General features: G+C 34.2%; 1 protein-coding gene across 14 annotated transcripts in view; it reads right to left on the bottom strand.

The window, feature by feature from the left end:
- Positions 1 to 21,425, bottom strand: part of LOC137627785 (uncharacterized) — a 481,638-nt gene that overhangs the window by 324,341 nt on the left and 135,872 nt on the right. For all 14 annotated transcript variants that reach the window (XM_068359127.1, XM_068359129.1, XM_068359130.1 and 11 more), the window contains one exon: positions 765 to 969. In XM_068359127.1, coding sequence (XP_068215228.1) covers positions 765 to 969 — 205 coding nt within the window. The remainder of the gene's footprint in view (positions 1 to 764; positions 970 to 21,425) is intronic.

Raw genomic sequence — 21,425 nt, 5'->3', positions numbered from 1 at the left:
TTAAAGTCGGTGAAAAATGTCAGTCATTTGTATTAAATAAAATCTTAATTCCTTCACATTCGTACTAAATCTAGTAAATTAACTACAAGATAACGATGCACATGCTTTCAAGTCGCATGGTAACAACAGAGGAGATGGCAATGAAGTGTTAACTGGATAAATAAAGTAAGAACCATGGCTGCAAATGTACAGCATAATTACTTCAGCATTTTAATGTACATCACGTGTGAAGGAAAGGGTCTAAGATTGTTCATGACGTCATGGTATTAAAGAGTGTTTCGAATAATACATATCATTTATTTATTTCTAAGATTAAACTTTAATTATATAGTAGTAAAAAGTCTTAACGAGTCTTCTTGAAATAATTCCATCAACCTGAACAGGATGACGTCATGACCAAAACAAAGACCAAATTCTCCCTTCGTTGAGAATGCGATGAGCTAAAAAACTCTAATAGTGCCTAGTGCTGAACGAACAAACTAACACACAAACAAACTAATGACTTGTGGCAGTGCAAACAAACGGTGTTGGTGCTAGTGCAGTAGGATGCCAGGGTCAGCAGGTGGTCAAAAACGAGGGAGGCGAAGGAGGAGGATGATGAGAAGGTCAGCTTAGGTCACAACAGCCAGCGTGCAAGCGAAGCGGGAATTGAGAAACAGCACAAGAACATTCGCTGGTGACCAGAGCTGAAATCTCTCTTCCTCTCTCTCCCTCTCTCTTTCTGTGCAGTGGATTTGTATCTCTCTCTAGAACGCAGAACTGACCTCTTGGTCGCCCTCGACTCTTCCGTAGTGCCCCTCGGGTAAGGATGTGGTGGTAGTGGTGGTGGTGGTTGCTGTAGAAGGCGCTGTGGGAGGGGCCGCCGAAGAGAACATGAGGTCGTCCAGTTGCTGAGCTCGGTTGGTTATATGCTGGATGCGTTCTGTTATCGATTCCTGGGCCAGGAGGTTCTCGTTGTGGTCCTTAACGCTGCAAAGAGAGGAAGTTCTATCATTATTATTATTACCATTATTAATAGCTAAGCTATAACCCTAGCTGGAAAAACAGGATGTTATAAGCCCAAGAGCTCCAACAGCGAAAATAGCCCAGTGACGAAAGAAAATAAGGAAATAAATAAACTACAATAGAAGTAATGAAAAAGTAACAGCATTAAATTAAATCCTTCATATATAAACTATAAAAAACTAAAAAAAAAAAAAAAAAAAAACAAGAGGAAGAGACATAAGATAGAATACCCAAGAGTGACTTCAGATGCAAAAGCAGAATGTTGCTATTCTAAGATCACCACAGAGCCTACTACAGAATAAGAAAGGTGGAGGTAAATAAATGCCCAAATTGTTATTTTTTCAATTGAATACATCAAAGAAAAAACACAGACCTTATATTTTTTTTTCATCTATTCATCCACAAGTTTAAAAACCGCTCATAAAATTTCTAGGATTTGTAGGGTTCCATTTAGTTACCAAGACTAAGAAATATATAGCCAAATGCAATAACATCAATCAAAATAACCGTACTTTTACAACCAATAAAAAATTTACTTTCAAATAGACTTTTATTACGGCATCGTTATAACCTTACATTAAGAATTGCCAAAGGTTAGTAAGCTTCATAAAAAATAGTAACAGTAAAAGTGAATGGAACAGAATTATCGAGACAGATCTTTAGTAGGAAAGGGAATCTCATTCTTTAAAAAATAAAATGACGCATTAAATGTAGGTAAAAAACCATAAAACTTTCTTAAATACAGACAATATGGCACTTTTCATTGCCGGCACAAAATTGGCTACTATCAACTTGTCCAACATAACTATTGTATATTCTTAAGCTTAACCCACTAAGCAAGTCCTAAAAAAAAAGAAAAAGAAGAGTAATTTATTAGAGATACAGGTGTGGTACAAGTGAAAAGGGGAAGGTTGAGGTAAGTAGGAGAAACGATGGTAGGCAGGTGGGTGGCACGAGGAGGTAAAGGAAATAATCTGGCACTGATGCCAAGGACTTCGTGGCTGCTGGTGGTGGTGGTGGTGGCATCGGTTAGAGTCTAACATTTCATATAATGGGCGCTCAGCCAAATCGGTCACACAGAACCAGGGGTTAACATTGCAATATACATGTAAATACGCACAGTAACATATGTGATGCCTACGAGGATATGTAGATGAAATAAAATCATACATTTTCCCTGTTAAAATATACATTTTGCAGACATTTTCCATGGTTTAAGTGTCGTATATTTTTTTCTGGTTAGTGTAAAAAGTTTTTATTATACATTTACTGTATACAGCGATGTGAGCTTTAACTTTGTTTAGGTTGCATTAAGTTAATCTATTAATTGCTGAAAAACGGAAGAGTAGCAGATACCAGATCTACTTCTCAGAGTTTTCCAATCAAAGCAAAGTTTAAAATGAAAAGTATATAAAAAAAACAAAGTAAATAGATTCGAAATACAGCCTCAGAGGAAGCTCCACCTGACTCTTAAATAATAAAAATCAGTGAAAAAAGACTTATCAGGATAATACATGTAGAAGATTCCTAACCTCAAAAAATTTTGTGGGTGGAAAATGCTTAACAATCAGTACAAGACAATGAACGATATTAACATAGCTCTCTGTTAATCAACCATGTTGCATTTCCCTCAAACAAATTGGTCCATTAACTTCAAGTGAAATTGGTTTCCCGTCACCTTGGATTTTAGCAGTATCCAACCACTCTTGTTTATTTGGCATGAGAACGTCAATTGTTCGAATTACGAGTGTTGTTTATCTCATCGGATAATATATGAATCTTACAAATTTATTTGAATTAAACAGGCATTAGGATAGTTTTTCTGGTTCTCAAAAATAAAAATGAAATTAAGCAACCTCTGCTCAGGTGTCTTGATTCTATTATGGATGAGTCCGCCTTTTCTCCACCCTTTGTATTTTTCAACTAAACTGGTTTTCTTCGCTACAAAAACATTCAAGGTGAAAAAGTCTTAAAGGATTAATTTCTCCAACGTAATGCTGTCAGGTTAGGAACGCAGGCTATAATATAGCTAAAGCTGATTATATAACGGGTTACACAAACCATAGCAATGGCGAATCATGTTTCAAGGATCATAATAATAGCTGCAACATACATGAAGGTCTTCAAAGTTATTGAACTCAAAAAGTTCTAATAAAATGAGGTTTCTACAGGTGTGAAAGCTGTTTATTATGATTACTGACATGGTAGTATCCATAAGGATACACAGTCCGCGGTAGGCGATGGAAAACCGAACAACTGGTAGTTTAGTAGCTTGAAAAGTAAGCAAGTAGTAGGACTGTAGCCAGAAAAGGAGCAGCTAGTCACACATCTTTTAAAATAAAGCAACTAGATCCATAACATGTCAAAACTAAATCAACTGGTCGCTAGTAGCTGGAAACCATAGTAACTATCCGCCTGGTACCTGAAAAATCGAACAACAGATCGTCTAGTCCTTAAAAAATAGAACAAATTGTCACCTAGTTGCTAAGACACACAGAAAAATGTCTTAGTACTATGAAAAACCGCCTACCAGAAAAACCTTGACACTAGACCACAAGACGTTTCTTCATTCGAGTTGAAATACTCGAAAGAAGCAGTGAAGAATATTAAGCCAATTATGTGTTAAAATATAGTAGATAAACGTGACAATCAAGTCACAAAATTCATCCAAGAGGTTAACTATTGGTGACCTTCCACTTGGATAGGGATGAATAAATTCTTCAGCTATGGTACTGTAAGTAGCTCTTCTAGGAGAAGGGCACTTCAAAATCAAAGCATTGTTCTTTAGGATTGGGTATTACCTGTCTGCCAATGTCTAGGGTTAGAGTTCTTTTGCTGGGGGGTACACTAAAGAACACTATTCTGTTTCCTTATTTCCTTTTCTCAATAAGTTATTTTCCCTGTTGGAGCCCCGGGCTTATAGCATGTTGCTTTTCCAACTAGGGTTGTAGCTTAGCTAATAATAATAATAATAATAATAATAATAATAATAATAATAATAATAATAATAATAATGGAAAATAAGAGGAGCGCTATTCAAGACATAAGACAATCAAGTACGAAAAACCCAAAAGGTTGGGGTGCAAAGTAAAAGGCAGAAACCTAAGAAGTTTACGATTGAGACCGGATGCTGCAATGAACCTTTAGCTCCGTCTATATTATGATACGCAAAGAACACTGTAAGCAGCATTTTGCTATGATGATAATCAATATGAAGCTCCAATTTTAAAGTTTGTTATTCTAACTTGGTGATTATATGCTATCAGAATTTTCTAATACTGGGGATGAATCCAGTCTACAAATGAGACGACAAAAACAAATGTATTAAGCTAAGATGATCGACTCGAGTGCACTCCATGAACAGTAATGCTATAATTGTGCCATTGACTCATTCAAAGAACGGTGGGATAAATGTCTTGTAAAAGTCTGGCCCATGACGGAATATCATTAAATGGATTTCGAGTAAATATCTTACAAAAAATAACAGGAACTATCACTGCCTCACATAAACAAACTTTACAAAATGGCATTCATACAATCAACATTATGGGTATAAAGCACGGAAGGGCCAACTCTAATACAAAACCAATCAAATATTATCAAGTACCAAATATACCTATCGACTTTACATATGGAAAATAAATACTCCGAATGAGATATAATACAAAAGTTAAAACAAAATTCGTATAAATGGCTTACAATTAATTAAAATACCAAGAAATAAACATTCTCTCCAGTCTAAAAGTATTCTCCTAAAGAAGCATGTTCTTCAATTAAATAATCATCTTTTAGTAAGACCAAATTCTCTTAAAGCAAAGGCATTATAAGGTTTATTCTCTAGGCTCTTCAAACACAATCACCTGCTGGCCCAGAAATGAATATGACTCACGGGATATTGATACGCGTTTCAGGTCACACATGTTCAGCCCTGGCAATGGATGTGAGCAGAAAATTGAAGTTTCATATGGCAAGCAGTTTATATCAATACTAGTTCATCCATACAGTAAAAAAAAAAAAAACGACGGAAAGGTAAGAGGTCACAAGGGCAAGACACAATCTTTTATAAAAAGGATCATAGGTGTGGTGAGTAAGGGGGCACCAAAGAAGGAACGTTATGTATAATGACATTGAATGAGGCACCTAAATAAACCGTGATTATACGTGGGCCAGTGGTGGGAGACTGGCCTGGCCTGAATGACAAGTTTCAACAGGGAGTTTAATACCGGCAGATGATTATTATTACACACAATAAGTGGATGGATGATGCACTTTCATATTACGCATAATTGAAGAGTCGAAATCCAGATGTAAACCTCTCTGCTCAGGGAAGTGGGGCATCAAGGTAGGACCCTTGAATAAGCCTTGGTGCCTCTCTGGACTCAAACAGTGAAGTAAATTGTGTCAGGTAGTTAGTTGACTTTTTTTTTTGCAGCCATATTAGATATAAGGGGATAGCGAATTAATTCCAAGACTTGTTAAGAACAGGAATGTTTACATCGTAACGAGCCATGTTTCTTGAATGACTAAGGGTGTATTGTTATACAGTAATAATAGCAAAAATAATGAAGAAAAAAAGAATTGCAGAAATAGAAACCAGTAAATTAAGGAAAATCTTCTGCAATTCTAAATACAGCCCAGATCTTCAACAATATGAATATTTCATCCTACCCACTCTTTAAATTTCAAAACTAAATCGTCTAATATCCCATATGAAATTTTCAAAGATATTTTCTTTCCCAACGAGATGTGACGACATGTTCCACTGAATGCTAACCAGACGTACGAAGTTGTATACAAGGCCAAACATTAAGATCCGCCTGCGTGCATCTCAAAATATACAAGAAGTAAATTCGCTGGTAAACAGAATGAGTTACATTTTCATGTCATGGCGTCTTAACTAAAAATAAAACGTTGGTGTCTGGACTCCGGCAATGACGAATTGAGACTGACTTAGCTAAGTGACGGATTGACTGTTGATAGTGCGCGGTTTGGCACTGCAAAAATATTGTGATTTATACCTTCAGTTGGATGGTTCTTTAAGATTGGTTGGGCATTTCTTCTATTTCAATTTCAAAGGAATTAATCAGCAATTGGATGATAATCTCTTTGATTTGATAACTTATGTTCTAAGGCTTTAGTATGGCTCCAAGTTTCTGATGCATAAGGGATAATGATGATTTATTACCACGTTTCCATAATAGTCTTTAATCTAAAGCGTTTGAATGCATAACATATATTTTGCATTTTTCCAGAGCAAAATATAACAAATTAACCGCAAAAAAGTTGAAAAACTTAAATTTCGTAATATCCTCATAATTTATTAATAATCGGTTTCAAGTAACTATCTTCATCAAATTGGTAATATGAATAATATAAACCACGCAGTTAATACTTAAGAAAGTTATTTGAATTCAAAGGGAAAAAAAAAAACCTAACCACGATGATGGTTGATTCATAAACTGTGTTCAAGTGAATACCTTTATCCCAAGGTGCAATTAAATTAACATAATCCTGTGAGTAACCTTAAAAGATACATGACGCAATCCTCAGTGCCAGGAGCTTCCCACTGCAAAGTGAGTCTGCCCATCCCGAATGATCCCGGACCTTTCAACATAGGTATGCCATTGCTCAGGAAATATATTTAACACAACATACTTCAACCATCAACAAATACAATTTTGATGTCGAGGTTTTCCCTGCATTTTCTTCTGGTACAGCTGTTTAGTCACATTTTCTCAAACGCCCTCACCCTTTGAAACATGAAGTGTTTCTCTTTTTTACGCTAATATATTATGTCCCCCCCAAAAAAAAAAATTCTTTTTTAATGGGAGTAACTTATGACCAGCATCTAAATACTAACAGAATAATTTTTTCACTCGTTCATTTATCACAAACTTACTTCAAGCCACAATAAAAGCGTTATCTTTATAATCTTTATCCTGCTTTCTAATTACTATTTGTAATATTCGTTATGCTGTTTCAAGTTAAACAAACTAATACAATTTTACGAGTTTTAATTCATATTGAAATATCTAAAATTACTTCATGTACTGTCTACCAAGCTAATGATTTTATAGACTTATCCTATAATGCTGCGTGCATTATTATCATCAAAATTTTCAATATTAATGCCACTATATTTATCATTGCTGTTGTTATTAATGCTAGTATTGTTGTTGGTGTTATTAATGCTATTATTGTTGATGGTATTAATATCATCGATTCATCCTAAAATACGGTGATTAAGGAAATAAGAAATATCAAGTGTTTCATACAGATATCAAAGGCTGCATAGTGGAAATATATATGTGACATCATGTGCATCGAAAAGCGATCGATAAAATTAGAAAACTAGAGAAGTGTATATAAATTATGCAAAGGATAAATAAGAATAAAAAAAAAGATAAGTAAAGATGCAAGGGAGTAAGAGGAAGGGGGAAGTATTAGAGTAAGTAAAACATATGAGTTATTTGTGAAGATCTACAAAATTTCCTGACATAGAAATATTCCTTAGGAAAACACTACTCTTGTATCAAGCTAGCTATGATGATATGTGCAAATTTCATAAATCTTTTTATGTCATATACTGTAGTTTATTCGTAAGTTATCAGGATAGAACTGAATAAATGACCTAAGTAATGAAAAACCTTTCAATCACAATTGCAAAGATCATTAACCAAACAAAAACAACCTAAATAGATTTAAATAAAAAAGCAAGAAAAGAAGAACGAGATGTGTTAGAATGTGCACCATTCATGAATATTTGCTAACACTCATGATTTGAAAAATAATATATTCTATCAATCCCTCAAATGTCTTGTTTTACTTATACAGTAATATTTCTTAAAAACATAATATACCTCTCTCTCTCTCTCTCTCTCTCTCTCTCTCTCTCTCTCTCTCTCTCTCTCTCTCTCTCTCTCTCTCTCTCTCTCTCTCTCTGCGTGTGCAACTGCATGTCAATCTTTTTCTCACCCTAAGCTTTGGCATCAACAATGCAATAAGCAAGAAGTCTTACATCAGATTTAAAATGTGCTGAACAAGTTACGTAATCGATGGCAGAGGCAGGAATGTTATATAATAAAAAAAAAATTGACAAATTTTGTAACAAAAAAAACTCTCTCACGCACTGATAATAATAGAAAATCCTATTTAAGCTTGCTATTGCATGTTTCATATTATCAGAGTTTATGTCACTGTTATCCTTAACCGTTTGTGTATAAGCTTGTCATGTTACTTGAATAAAGTCAGCCATGTCCCTGCCACATAATGAAAGAAAGGACGAAAAAAAAATGCAATTTCACTGTTGTGTGAGAAGTTGGATCTCAATTAGCTCTTATCGTATTTTTTTTCCATTCACGCTGCTCAAATAGAACCACTTTTTAGCTACCCTAATCAGCCAAGCAACAGGTGGGAGCTGATAATTTTCAAGGATAAGAACTCTGGCCTTTCCCGCTTTCGAAGAAAACGCTTTCAAAAGAAACCGGATTCAATTAAACACTTTTAATGTAACTTGGACTAAGTTAACACGTTTAAAGAAAACACTATTCAGCCAGAGAGAGTTGCAAATCTTTAAAGCTAACGGGCTGTGTACAAACTTTCAAAGAAAACACCTTCAAAGGAAACCTCGATGAGGTTTTAAAACATTTTGACAAAAAAGGAAAATGTCATCGATAAAAACCTTTTTATTCAAATGAAATTAGGCACAGACTGTAAACAAATTGAAATAAGTAAATAATAATCAAGCAAACAGAACTACACAAAATGATTGCGAGTAAACAAAGCGGAGCTAAACATTTGAAGTAAACAGAAATTAACACATGCAACAATTCAAACATTTTATAAGAAAAAAAAAAACAGAGTAAATTCTTCAGCAAAGTGGACCAAGCAATCACTTTTCAAGCAAACCCATAAGCAAACACACTTCTTATTACTATTACCTGGCAAGCTACAACCCTGGCTGGAAAAGCAGTCTGCTATAAGGCAAAGGGCTTCAACAGGGAAAGAAGCCCAGAGCGGAAATAAAATAAGAGAATGGGAAAGGATATAAGAGATCAGCAAATAAACTATACATAAGTAGTATTAAAAAAATATAAGAAATTTCAAGATTAAAAAACTACGCTAAAATAGATCTGTCACATATAGACTATAAGACAAGACTCAAGTCAACCTGTTCAACAAACACGAATTTACAAACGTTTGAACTTCTGAGTCAGTTTAGGAAGATCATTTTCAGTCTAGAATACTGTGTAGTATTGTGCCTTATGATGGAGAAGGCATGGGTATTAGAATTAACTACACATCTAATACTTCCTCCAGGACAGTACAATCTGGGAAGATCTGAATGTAATGGATGATCTGAATTACGAAAAATCTTTTGCAACACGCATAAAGAACTAACTGATCGACCGAGTCACACATTAATATCTAGCTTAGGAATAAGGAATCTAATTGACCGTAAACGGAAGTAAACAAACACCTTCAAAGCAAACGGATCAGACACTATTTGAAAATTACAACCATTTTGAAGCCTCCTGAGCCACGTCGTGAATCTAATATTTCCAGTGGAACTCCCATAACAATGTTTCCCATAATGAATATTTTATAGGTGGCCCAACGAATCTATTCTACTAAAAGTATGAAATGAATTCTGTACCACGGCAAGGATATATGCCCGGTACACGGAGACAGTCATGACTTGACATGGAGACCGTAAAAGCAGGTTGTAAATCCCAAATGAGATTCAAGTTATGTAAACCGTATCTTTTTGTTCTTTTCTTTATGTAATGGCAGGCAGATGGTTGAAGTTATAGTATTATATATGTGATTAATTGTAGGTTGACTGAAATCAAAATTAAGATTTAAACGTTTAAAGGTAACTTATGAATGACAGGCAACGGACAGGTCAATGCCCTACATAGATGTGGTTAACATCATAAATCATAAATTTAGATATATACATATATACATATGAGCATTGCCCAACCCCCTTCTTCACCCAAGCTAAGACCAGGGAGAGCCAGGCAATGGCTGCTGGTGACTAGTAGGTAGCCTTACAAGTTCCCCCAAACCTACCATCCTTAGCTCACGAGGATAGTGAGGTTTTAGACACTACAAGAAACCATCGAGCTTGACCGGAACTTGAACCCAGCCCGACTGATCGACAGGCACGGACGTTTCCAATAGGCCACCATAACCCTTAATTATTTAATACTTATTTACGTGAAGGTATACAGTTGAATTAACATTATTATCTATCATTTCTGTGAAGGGTAAATGGATGGCCAATTTCATATCATCTTGATAAAGTTTAATTAAAGGTAAGGGGCTTCAAGCCAGCCAAAAACGGCAACAAAATCACCATGTAAACGAGGGAAGGCTAAAGGTGACTAGTAAAGGGCAGCATGGAGTAAATTTTAATCTTGGCAGTTTTCATCATACTAAATCCTAAGATATTTTCCAAACAGTCGACTGCACTGCCATTATACATAACAATCAAAACTTCCCTAAAATGCGTATTTTTTCTACACCTATACGTATTTTTCAAATACAGTCAAACTTATCCACACGCCGGCTTTGAATGCACTTTATTTAAGATGAATTTTACAAAATCAACGAAGTGAAATACACCAATAAGGTGTTTAGAATTTGCGAGACCTAATAAACAGGATAAAACTCAAACTAGAAAGAACCAATCACAAACGTTCAAATAAAAAAGAAAACCCATTCAAATTGGTCCGGAAAACCACAAACAAAACAGTCCAGAGAAATCATAAGTAACTAGAACAGGCACTCGGTAGAGCACATACCTTCGCTACCACCAATATTGTCACCAAGAAAACTGGTGATGTTGCGAGTATGTAATCCTAAAACACATATATCACAGGATATGGAATAGAATTATGCACATTTTGGCACTAATTCTATGTAAATCAGATACAAATTGGCCACAATATGGCAAAAAGACGTTTTTTTTACCTTTTCGTGTTCTTGGCCTTGATTTTTTAGCCAATCACTCCCAAAATGTACTTGGATCATGACCAATAATCTCACCAAATTTCATGCGATTCGGTCAAATAGTTTTTGAGTTACGCAAATCACAAACACAGACAGACATACAAACAAATAAAAACACAAACAAGGTTAATGACATCGCTATATCATGTATAGCATAAAGTAGGAAATTGAATTAAGCACATTTTGGCACTAGTTTCATGCAAATCGGATAAAAATTGACGATGATAATGCAAAAAAAACTTGACCTTTGACCAAATCACTCCCAAAGTCTAACTAAATTATCCTTGGATCATGGCCATCATCCCACCAAATTTCATAAGATTCAGTCAAAAAGTTTTTGAGTTATGCAAATCACAAGCACACAGACATACAAACATACGCCTATTAAATCATAACCTTTACCGCAACGAAGTTGTCGAAGGCAAATATAAAAAATAAACTTGAAACTCTAAGGATATGCCCTCTACATACAGTACATTTACCATGAACATATCTCGAATGGTATTTCATAATATAGCAATATTCAAGCAGTCATTCTAACATGCAATGAAATGAAAATTAATAACTAGACTTCAGGGAGAATCTAAAGGACCTGGTTATGACCTATGGCAAAGTTTTGCCACTAATTGAGAATTTACGTGTATGTATGGATGTATGTATGTACACACACACACACACACACACACACATATATATATATATATATATATATGTGTGTGTGTGTGTGTGTATATATATATATATATATATGTATATATATATATATATATATGTATATATATATATATGTCTGTGTGTGTGTGTGTGCGTGCGCGTGTATGTATGTGTGTGGAATCGATTCCCTCCATATATTAATTGTAGAAGATTATCGACAAATACGCTGGACATAGAGTAAAATAAACGATATTACGTGCTTAAGTAAGTATTCATGTAATATGAACATTACTGAAAACAATCCCATAAACAACACTTAACACTACAATATATCTGTCAACTAAAAACAGCAACAAATGTCCCTTTGCCAAACATGAACACAACAGGCATTTAAGGCCTCATCAACGTTTCTCCAATAAATTCAACAAAACGACAAGAGAAAGCCTTAGTATTTTTTTTTTTTTTAAACTCTTGATTTATGCATAATATATTTACATATTTCCCTGTCAAGAAGAGCGGCAGTGAACCATACACCAAACAATTCAACACAATGTTGATTAAAAACTCTCAACAGCGACTCTTCAGGAAGTTTAACAAATCGATAAGAAAAACATGAAATCTTCTAATAAATATTAAAGACAAGAACCATATGCTAGAAGTGACAGTAGCGCCTCTTGCAGATGCAAAATATCTGCTTCTTAATCAAGGCTATGTTGTCAAGGGTCGAGTCATTTTCGAGATCTTTAAGAGACACTGGGAATTTCATATTTCATGGAGTAGCATTCATTTACACGGATCTTTGAGATCATTTGAGAGATGATTGGTGAAACAGACTCCTTGGTGGGGTAATGTGTCTGAGAGGGAACTCCTTGTTACATCATAAATTGGTTTCCATAGTTTGAAGAAGTTGAATAACCTTTTCAGATCATAAGTAAAGTTAAAAATCATGAAAATGGAAAAACCTAATTTTCAAAAAATGCAATCACATTGGAATTTTTAATCAGTATTTATCTATATAGATAAATTTAGATAATTACAGAAATTCTAAATTCACAATTCCTTATATTAACCACATCTCTACAAGGAATTTTTATATTCATCGGTGATCGGGAATGATAAAAATTTTAAGATCACTAAAAATGGGGATCTTCAAGAATTCCAAAAACATATGTTCAGAAATAATTAATTTCTATTGTGGAGACATTGCATAGTTAGCCTGAGGTATCTCAAACACTCGACAAACACTATTGTAAGGGACAAAAAATGTCTCCAATAAAAGAGAGAGAGAGAGAGAGAGAGAGAGAGAGAGAGAGAGAGAGAGAGAGAGAGAGAGAGAGATAAACTATATCTAATTCAGATGCGTTACACTTATTATATATCTGAAACAGACCATGCAATAGAAGCCTTAACCAGAAGTAATTATAAAAGAAATACTTAAGAAAGACAACACACAAATAAAGTAATATATTTCACCGCAAGCAAATGCACACATGTAGAAGCGTAATATCGGAGTCAGAGGAAGGGAATGGTTTTATAGCAAACATGCACAAAAGCTGGAGGGCAGGATGAAAGACGAGGAAAGTTACCCATGAGTAGGAGAGTAATCTCATACAGAGAAAAAGTTACATAGAAAACAGGTATTCATGAGTAAGAGAATAATATCAAAGTTCAGGAAAGGTCTTGCAGTAATAAGGAACGCATATATAGAAGAGCAACATCAAAGATTGTCTTAAATCGAACAGGTGCACATGAGTAGCAGCATAGTATCCAAGACAAGAAAAGCTCTAAAAGCAAACAGGTACATATTAGTAGAAGAGCAACATAAAAAAAGTTTTAGGGAAGCAGGTATACACAGGCAACACATAAACCTTAAAGACAAGAAGAAGATCTTATCACCAACAAGTACATGTCACATTAAATATAATCACAGAGATATAGCAAACTTGTATAAAAGGATCGAAGATTATGATCAGCCCAAACCCCTATAATCACAACCAGGAACATTTAGTCAAACAGACAGACAGAACCTGATATAACAAACTCGTTCACATGACTAAGAGCGTACAAGCTACCTAAGCCACCCCCCCCCCCCTAAAAAAAAAACAATTCTAACTCCCCAACAGGATACGTCAGGGGAGACAGGTAAAGTTTACACATACGTGTCGAGGCATTCGTAAGGTACCAATGAACAAACGTAAACACTTGCTTACATGGTGTCTCTTGTTCTTGTAGACCAGAGACTGTTGTTGCGTGAGTCAGTGGTCCATTTTGATTTCGCTGTCACACTAGAGGGGTTTATCAGTGTCATATAGTGATCACTTGACAAATGCTAAGATTTAGTTTATTTATGGCTGTAATACTATATATATGAGAGAGAGAGAGAGAGAGAGAGAGAGAGAGAGAGAGAGAGAGAGAGAGAGAGAGAGAGAGAGAGAGAGAGAGATAAATGGGGCTTTTTCCTGCGAAATTTATTATTCACGTAAGCAGTCAAATAAGTAAAGGACTTGCCGGTTAGCGTCAATGTCGTAGGTCACAGGGGCTGGCAACCTTATTTCAAGTCTTTCTGAGAGCCGGAACACTAAGATTTAATATATATCAGATAGCATGGCTTCTAATATTCGGCATAAATCCAAGGGGCGAGGCTGGGAGGTCAACGAACTGCTTCGTGATTTGACTTATGTGCTGGCGTCACCAGTCTTTTATCAGTGTTCCCCATTCAAGTAACAGAAAAATAACGACACGGCGAACGTATTACTGCCATGTATATATGTATTTGTATGACTAGCGGCAACGTGAACTATGTTACCTTCTTATGCATGTGTGCACCTGTTACTGTCTTAAGTATTAATAAAGACTGATTGGCCTTGGTGTAGTAATAGGTATGTGCCATTTACATGGAGGAACATAGTTAAGGCAAAAGAAAATATGAACTCCTCAAGTACGATTTTAATCAAACTCTGCTGCATTTCTATACTTTTCACCCAAAACGTATACTGCTTTGCAACAGGCTAGATTCACGTTTCCAAGAATGGCAGTCATGGGACGTTCTTAAACTGCCGAAGCCGGTACCACCTGTCAAGTCTAGGGGTACGTGAAGATCCTGGTGCCACAGCGTCCCGGTGCCAAGGTGAAACTCTCGCGCAAAGACTAACCCCCCCCCCCCACCCGCCACCTTTTTACACCTGGCATTGCGGTAAACAATTCCCGTCATAAATAAAACATTTGTGTCGGGGATTTCAAAACCTCACCTTCTAAAAGGACAAGCGCCCCTTGTTTCTCTTTCTTGGGTATTCAAACGACGAAACGAATTTCCTTTGGTTTATTAACAATTATCTTCAATACAAATAGAATTATAATACGCAAATAAACCAAAGATATTATCTTATATTTGGGTAAATATACTAACGATGAGGAAAAAGAACAAGCCTTTTCATACCTAATAAAGATATATACATATCTATACAAGATCATACAAACACACAAATACACACACGCACACACACATATACATACACACACACACACACATATATATATATATATATATATATATATATATATATATATATATATATATATATATGTGTGTGTGTGTGTGTGTGTGTGCGGAGAGAGAGAGAGAGAGAGAGAGAGAGAGAGAGAGAGAGAGAGAGAGAGACTCAATTTCGATCCACATCAACCACTACAAACATCATTTTATAGATTGTTATAACCAATTTCAGTCGGAATCAATACTATAACTTTTGATCTATCGTTACATTGTATATAATTTTCTCAATTCCCCTACCCTACGGAACTTGGCTTCATTAAGGCATTTGGTTCCTCCAATAATTAAATCATGAATCTACAAGTATTTTCCTTCCGCTAAAATGAAAATAGCCAAGTAATATTACAACACATAAGCTGTCACCTCTAGTTAATCTACTTTTAACGAAGATCAGTTAAGACTAAACCAACATAACTAGACCTTTACTTTTATCATTTGGGCGATGACAGCTTAAAGTTAAGTAACTACACGGGCTAACTATAAACACTATATAAATAAACAAATCGATAAATATAGAAGAAAATGCGGTAACTTGAAAGGATTCTGTAAGTTACTCCGTTGCCAAAATAATCTCGTTTCATAGTCTACACACTACTGACCTGATTTATATAACTAAATCTAAAAGAAACCTGCAGATAAATCTACAAAAAAAAAAAAAGCTGCATTTCTCTGAGAAAATATATGAATTTGCACGAGTAAATAGGAAATAATGAAGCAGAAAACAAAATAACACTACTTGAAAGACGTGCTATAATTCTGGGGAAAACCAGACAAATTTTTAGCTTCAAAACAAAGCAGACAGTCATGATTTTTAAAAAAAAATTGAATGACATGTGTGACAACATAAAGGTCAACTGGGAAAGTCTTGATTTCCGGCATTTTCAGATGTTATGACCAAGGTAACACAGCATGCAAGAAGATGAATTTTTGCACTGCTTGGGGGCCTCGGTGTGACCAACTTCCGCATGCACTAATTGGAGTCATTAAGTACATTGGAAGCTATGACATGAGAGAGGAATGCCTTTTTCAATGACGGATGTCAGCCATAATACCCCTTTTCTACCATGTAATGAGGGGATAAAGCTTGAAGCTAAGCTAGAGGTAAAGCTTAAAGCTGAGCTGAAGCTAAAGTTCAAAGCTAAGCTGAAACTAACGCTTGAAACTAAGCTGAAGCTATAGTTTAAAGCTAAGCTGGAGCTAAACCTTAAAGCCAAGCTGAAGCTAAAGTTTAAAGCTAAGCTGAAGTTAAAGCTTGAAACTAAACTGAGGCTAAAGCTTGAAACTAAGCTAAGGCTAAAGCTTAATGCTGAGATGAAACAGAAGCTTGAATCTATGCTGAAGCTATGACTTCCCATCCTAACCCTCGCACTCAAGAGATAACGTTTCAAAGAGCCGCCAGACAAAAGGGGTAACGTCACGAACATGTAATAAATAGCTGCAAGCTAAAATTCTATTATAATGCGCAAACCAAAAGCAGTCAAGTAACTCATAATAAAGAAGCATGAACTTGGCTCCAATTCTTGTCAGCTCAACCAAACAAAAACACTTACTTAAGCTTAGAAGGAAGTGTCTGGGATGATATATATAAGATTAAGATTTGTCAGTAAGTTATAAAAGTTGTGTAACAAGATATTTCATATCTTACTTGTATTAAAGTGAAAGGAAAATATATATCTACAATTAACATATTGTGTTGGCTGTTTTTATATCTAAATTGCATCTCGATATTTTAATTTTTCTTACTTTGAAATTGATTTATAAATATTGATACAATACAAATTCTGTCACGGATTCTAAACACAAGCTGTGCATAATCAAATTCACATATTATCTAACTGCATATACAAAACAAATGTAAATATTTTCTATTTCTTTTAATAGATATTCCCTTAACTATTCAATAAAAAATAAACGATATAAGTAAATACACATATCTGCGTGTATTTCACATCTTACATTAAGTTCCAATTTCAGATTTTGTCACATGCCGCCTTATATACCAGAACTTCTTCATTCCTAAGGGACTGAAAAGTGTAATGTGCCAAAATCTCAATAGCATAAAGAAATGGTTAATCGACGCCGCAAGACTCCTTATAAAAGTTTTTTGTTCCTCAAACTTGTGTTTTCAAAACAAAATAACTTTGTAAACTGAATAGCTATGGATAAGAAAGATCATATTCATTGAACAATAATTTACATTTATGTTCGTATTTTTATTATTATCATTATTATTATTATTTGTAGTAGTAGTAGTAGTAGTAGTAGTAGTAGTAGCGTGAAATTCCCTGGCAGCATTTTCATAAGGGTACGCACGGAAAGGATAAGTATACTAATCTCACTGATCGCTATTATACAAGTATAAAAAATAGTTTTAATTATCTCTTCCTCTCGTGCCAAATATAAAGTGGCTAATTTCAGGTTATCTTAAATATTCTTATGTTCTTCGAACTAAATGCTTTGAAATTAAGCATATATTTTGTTACTCAAGATATTTTACTCATGTATTATCACATACAGTAGATAAAATTTACATTCTCTAACTGAATTTATCTTCATATAAATTATTCAATCATAATTCGTCCCAGTGCATTATTTATGAAAATCTATTTACTTTGTATTGTGTACTTAGCATTCCTAAAATTTGTATCATTACAAAGCTAAAACTTTCACAAAGATCAATTATACACCTATTAGGAGCTAAAATCTCCATGGACAAACATGTGGGCAAAACACTGACGCAAACACACATCTGCACGCACACACAAACTTGGCTTAATACCTAAGAACGTTGGTTGGCAGCTATATCAGCAATGCCACTGGATATACGAGACAATACACCAATGCTGGTTTCTTTAGGAAGGTCGTTGAGAATAAGCCCTGACTGTCGTAAACACAAATAAACAATCACTTGCTGCTTTGCTAAGAATCGATTAAAGTGCGTTAAACCAATGTCCTTTTCTATCCTAGGCTTTAAGAAAACAAGAAAAAAAGGATGGGATTTACAAGGAAGGAAAGCAAACGCAATGCCTTCTAAAGAAAAGAAGGTTATATGTAAGAGAAGTAATAAACAGGAAGAGAATCTCAAAGCGTGGCATTGGAATTAAACAATTATTTAATCAACCATGTACAAGTAATCCTGAGAAAATTGCCGATTTGCACTGTTTACCCGTAACAGATTAACAAAGAAAAAGTGCCCCGATAGATGTTTCGACAAACGTTATCTCCAGCTGAACGAATTGAAGCGTTACTCCAACTTCTGCATTAACCATTGATAGGACTAACTACGATTACTCATTTGTAATACAGTATTCGACTTTAATGTTGTTGAAGTCTATCAGGTGTACAGCTGGCTTCATTAATTCCGGTACATTTCACGGGAAGCTAAGGAGACAGGTAACTCTTTATTTAGCAAACGAGAAACTGTTGCCAACAGTGTCCGTTAAAAGAAAATCGCTGAGCTTAACTGGTGATCAAAAGCATTTTTATCAATTTTACAAAGTGCTGCATAGAAAAATAATATTATTTGATTGACAGCAATCCGTAAAATTAATAAAAATGTTTCTGATGACGTGTTTACAAGCTTGGCGACTGTTTAACAAGCAGCGTTACCAACAGTTTCTCTTTTGCTAAACACAGCATTTCTGCTGCAATGTACAGCTGTCAGAAGTCTCCTTGGCTTCCAATGAAGTGTACCAGAATTAATGAAACCAACTGTACCTAACATTAAAATAACGAAATCGTTAGTTGACATTTCATGCAAGTCGTTATTCCATTCAAGCTCTGCTGTGAAACAATTCAATATAAAAGAAGAGGATTAACCAGTGGATTAAACATTATTGCAATCAACCTTAGATGCCTGATGCAAGGAGCAATGAGCCAAATCGATGTGTGAAAACCAACACGGTAAGTATTATGTCAATTATAAAACGACAGTGCTTTCTTACCTTAAAAACTGATAACATATGAAAATATAATTTTATCAATAGATTCCGGTTCATTAACATTAATTACAACTGGAAGTAATGGAAAAAAAAGGAGACAAATAAGCATATAAAGATATTTGAGAAGCGCATTCTTTTCTTCATCTTTACACTCGTTGCCTGGCTACTTGAAAAGATCAATGCGGATTTTACTTGGCTTAAATTAAACCAACACATCTTTCCTGCGTAACAAGTTCTCTCTCTCTCTCTCTCTCTCTCTCTCTCTCTCTCTCTCTCTCTCTCTCTCTCTCTCTCTCTCTCTCTCTCTCTCATATATATATATGGTTGTGTTTATATACGTATATTTATATAAATATATATATATATATATATATATATATATATATATATATATATATATATATATATTTATATATATATATACATACATATATATATACATATATATATACTGTATATATATATATATATATATATATATATATATATATATATATATATATATATATATTTATACCCTCTCTCTCTCTCTCTCTCTCTCTCTCTATATATATATATATATATATATATATATATATATATATATATATATATATAATTTATATATATAAATATATATATATATAATATATATATATATATATATATATATATATATATATATATATATATATATATATATATATACTGTATATACATACAAGTAATCTTTATATCCAATAGAGCAACAAACAAAATGAGGACCACCATAAACCAAAAAAGAATTCCTTTACCCTGTATTGCAGGGTGCCAGTCTCTTGGCCTTTTGGCACCATACAAGTATCTCCGGCAACACCATCACTCTCTCTCTCCTCTCCTCTCTCTCTCTCTCCTCTCTCTCCTCTCTCTCTCTCTCTCTCTCTCTCTCTCTCTCTCTCTCTCCAGCATAGCAAGTAGCAGCCAATCCAGACGCTTTTCCCCACGCCTGTATCCCGATTTTATCTCCCACATACAAAGAGTTTGGTTATATGCGAGAACAGTACACTACTTCAAAAAGTGAGGAGATACAGAGACGCAGTCAAATCCTCTTCTCCCGCTTAGGATAACGTGTTAAGTGTTATCATAATATCATAAATCACACAAATCTTCTGTACGTAGAATAAATTGTGCTATCATAATATTACACATGCCATAAAATTATATGTATAAGATAAAGTAGCTTTATCATGGCATTGTGCATTTCTAAAACTTATATTGAGTATGATAATGTCTAGTGATATCATCGTATCATGCATGACTACGCGTCGCTGTACGTAAAATCTGGTCATTTTTCTTTTTCGTATTAGATAAATTATGCGCTGTGTAGAATAATATATTTTAATGATTACATCACGCATTACTTTTACATTTATAAGACATTTGATACAATTAGGATACTTAATCTTATACTTCCTCATATACTTCATTTTACGCACACATATATTACATTTTGGCACAAATAGACAGGCAGATGGAATAGATGAAGAATTCTATTTCAAAGGAGATATATACTCCATTAAACACACATATATTACATTTTGGCGCAAATAGACAGGCAGATGGAATAGATGAAGAATTATATTTCAATGGAGATATATATATATATATATATATATATATATATATATATATATATATATATATATATATATATATATATATATACATACATACATACATATACACACACACACACACACACACATATATATATATATATATATATCCTGTTTATAAAGATCCAATCCCTACATAACTTTTAATAAACATGAAATACTCAATATACTGTACAGTAGTCTGATCTAATTAGGATATTGAGGTTTCTTAATATCTCAACAAAAAAAGAAAATATTCACGAGATAATGTCCTGAAATACTTATTTGAGGAAAAAAAATCTCGCTAAGACTTATCCCGAAAGAAAATCATCCCTAGAATATCAACATAGTTACTTCATGGGTTATTTACAGAAACTTTTATTAAAATAAATCTACGAAGATCTTTAAAAAATAAATCAATATCCCGCAATATGTCATCATCAAAAATTCAACTTCGAATGTCAAGAGTAACTTGTTATAAACAAAAAAAATTTCAACATCACAAAAAAATCATAACTACACAAAAATTGACTCGGATGTTTTCAAAAGAGGGATTGTGATATAAATAGAGACAAAAACCTAAATATAACTAAATAAACACATCCCACTCATGTCAGGAGAGATGTGTTTGTTTTAAATAGACGTATT

The sequence above is a fragment of the Palaemon carinicauda genome, chromosome 35, assembly GCF_036898095.1.
Source record: "Palaemon carinicauda isolate YSFRI2023 chromosome 35, ASM3689809v2, whole genome shotgun sequence".
In the NCBI taxonomy this organism is placed as follows: domain Eukaryota; kingdom Metazoa; phylum Arthropoda; class Malacostraca; order Decapoda; family Palaemonidae; genus Palaemon; species Palaemon carinicauda.
Note: the sequence above shows the minus strand (reverse complement) of the source record. Positions and strands in the feature narration are given on the sequence as shown.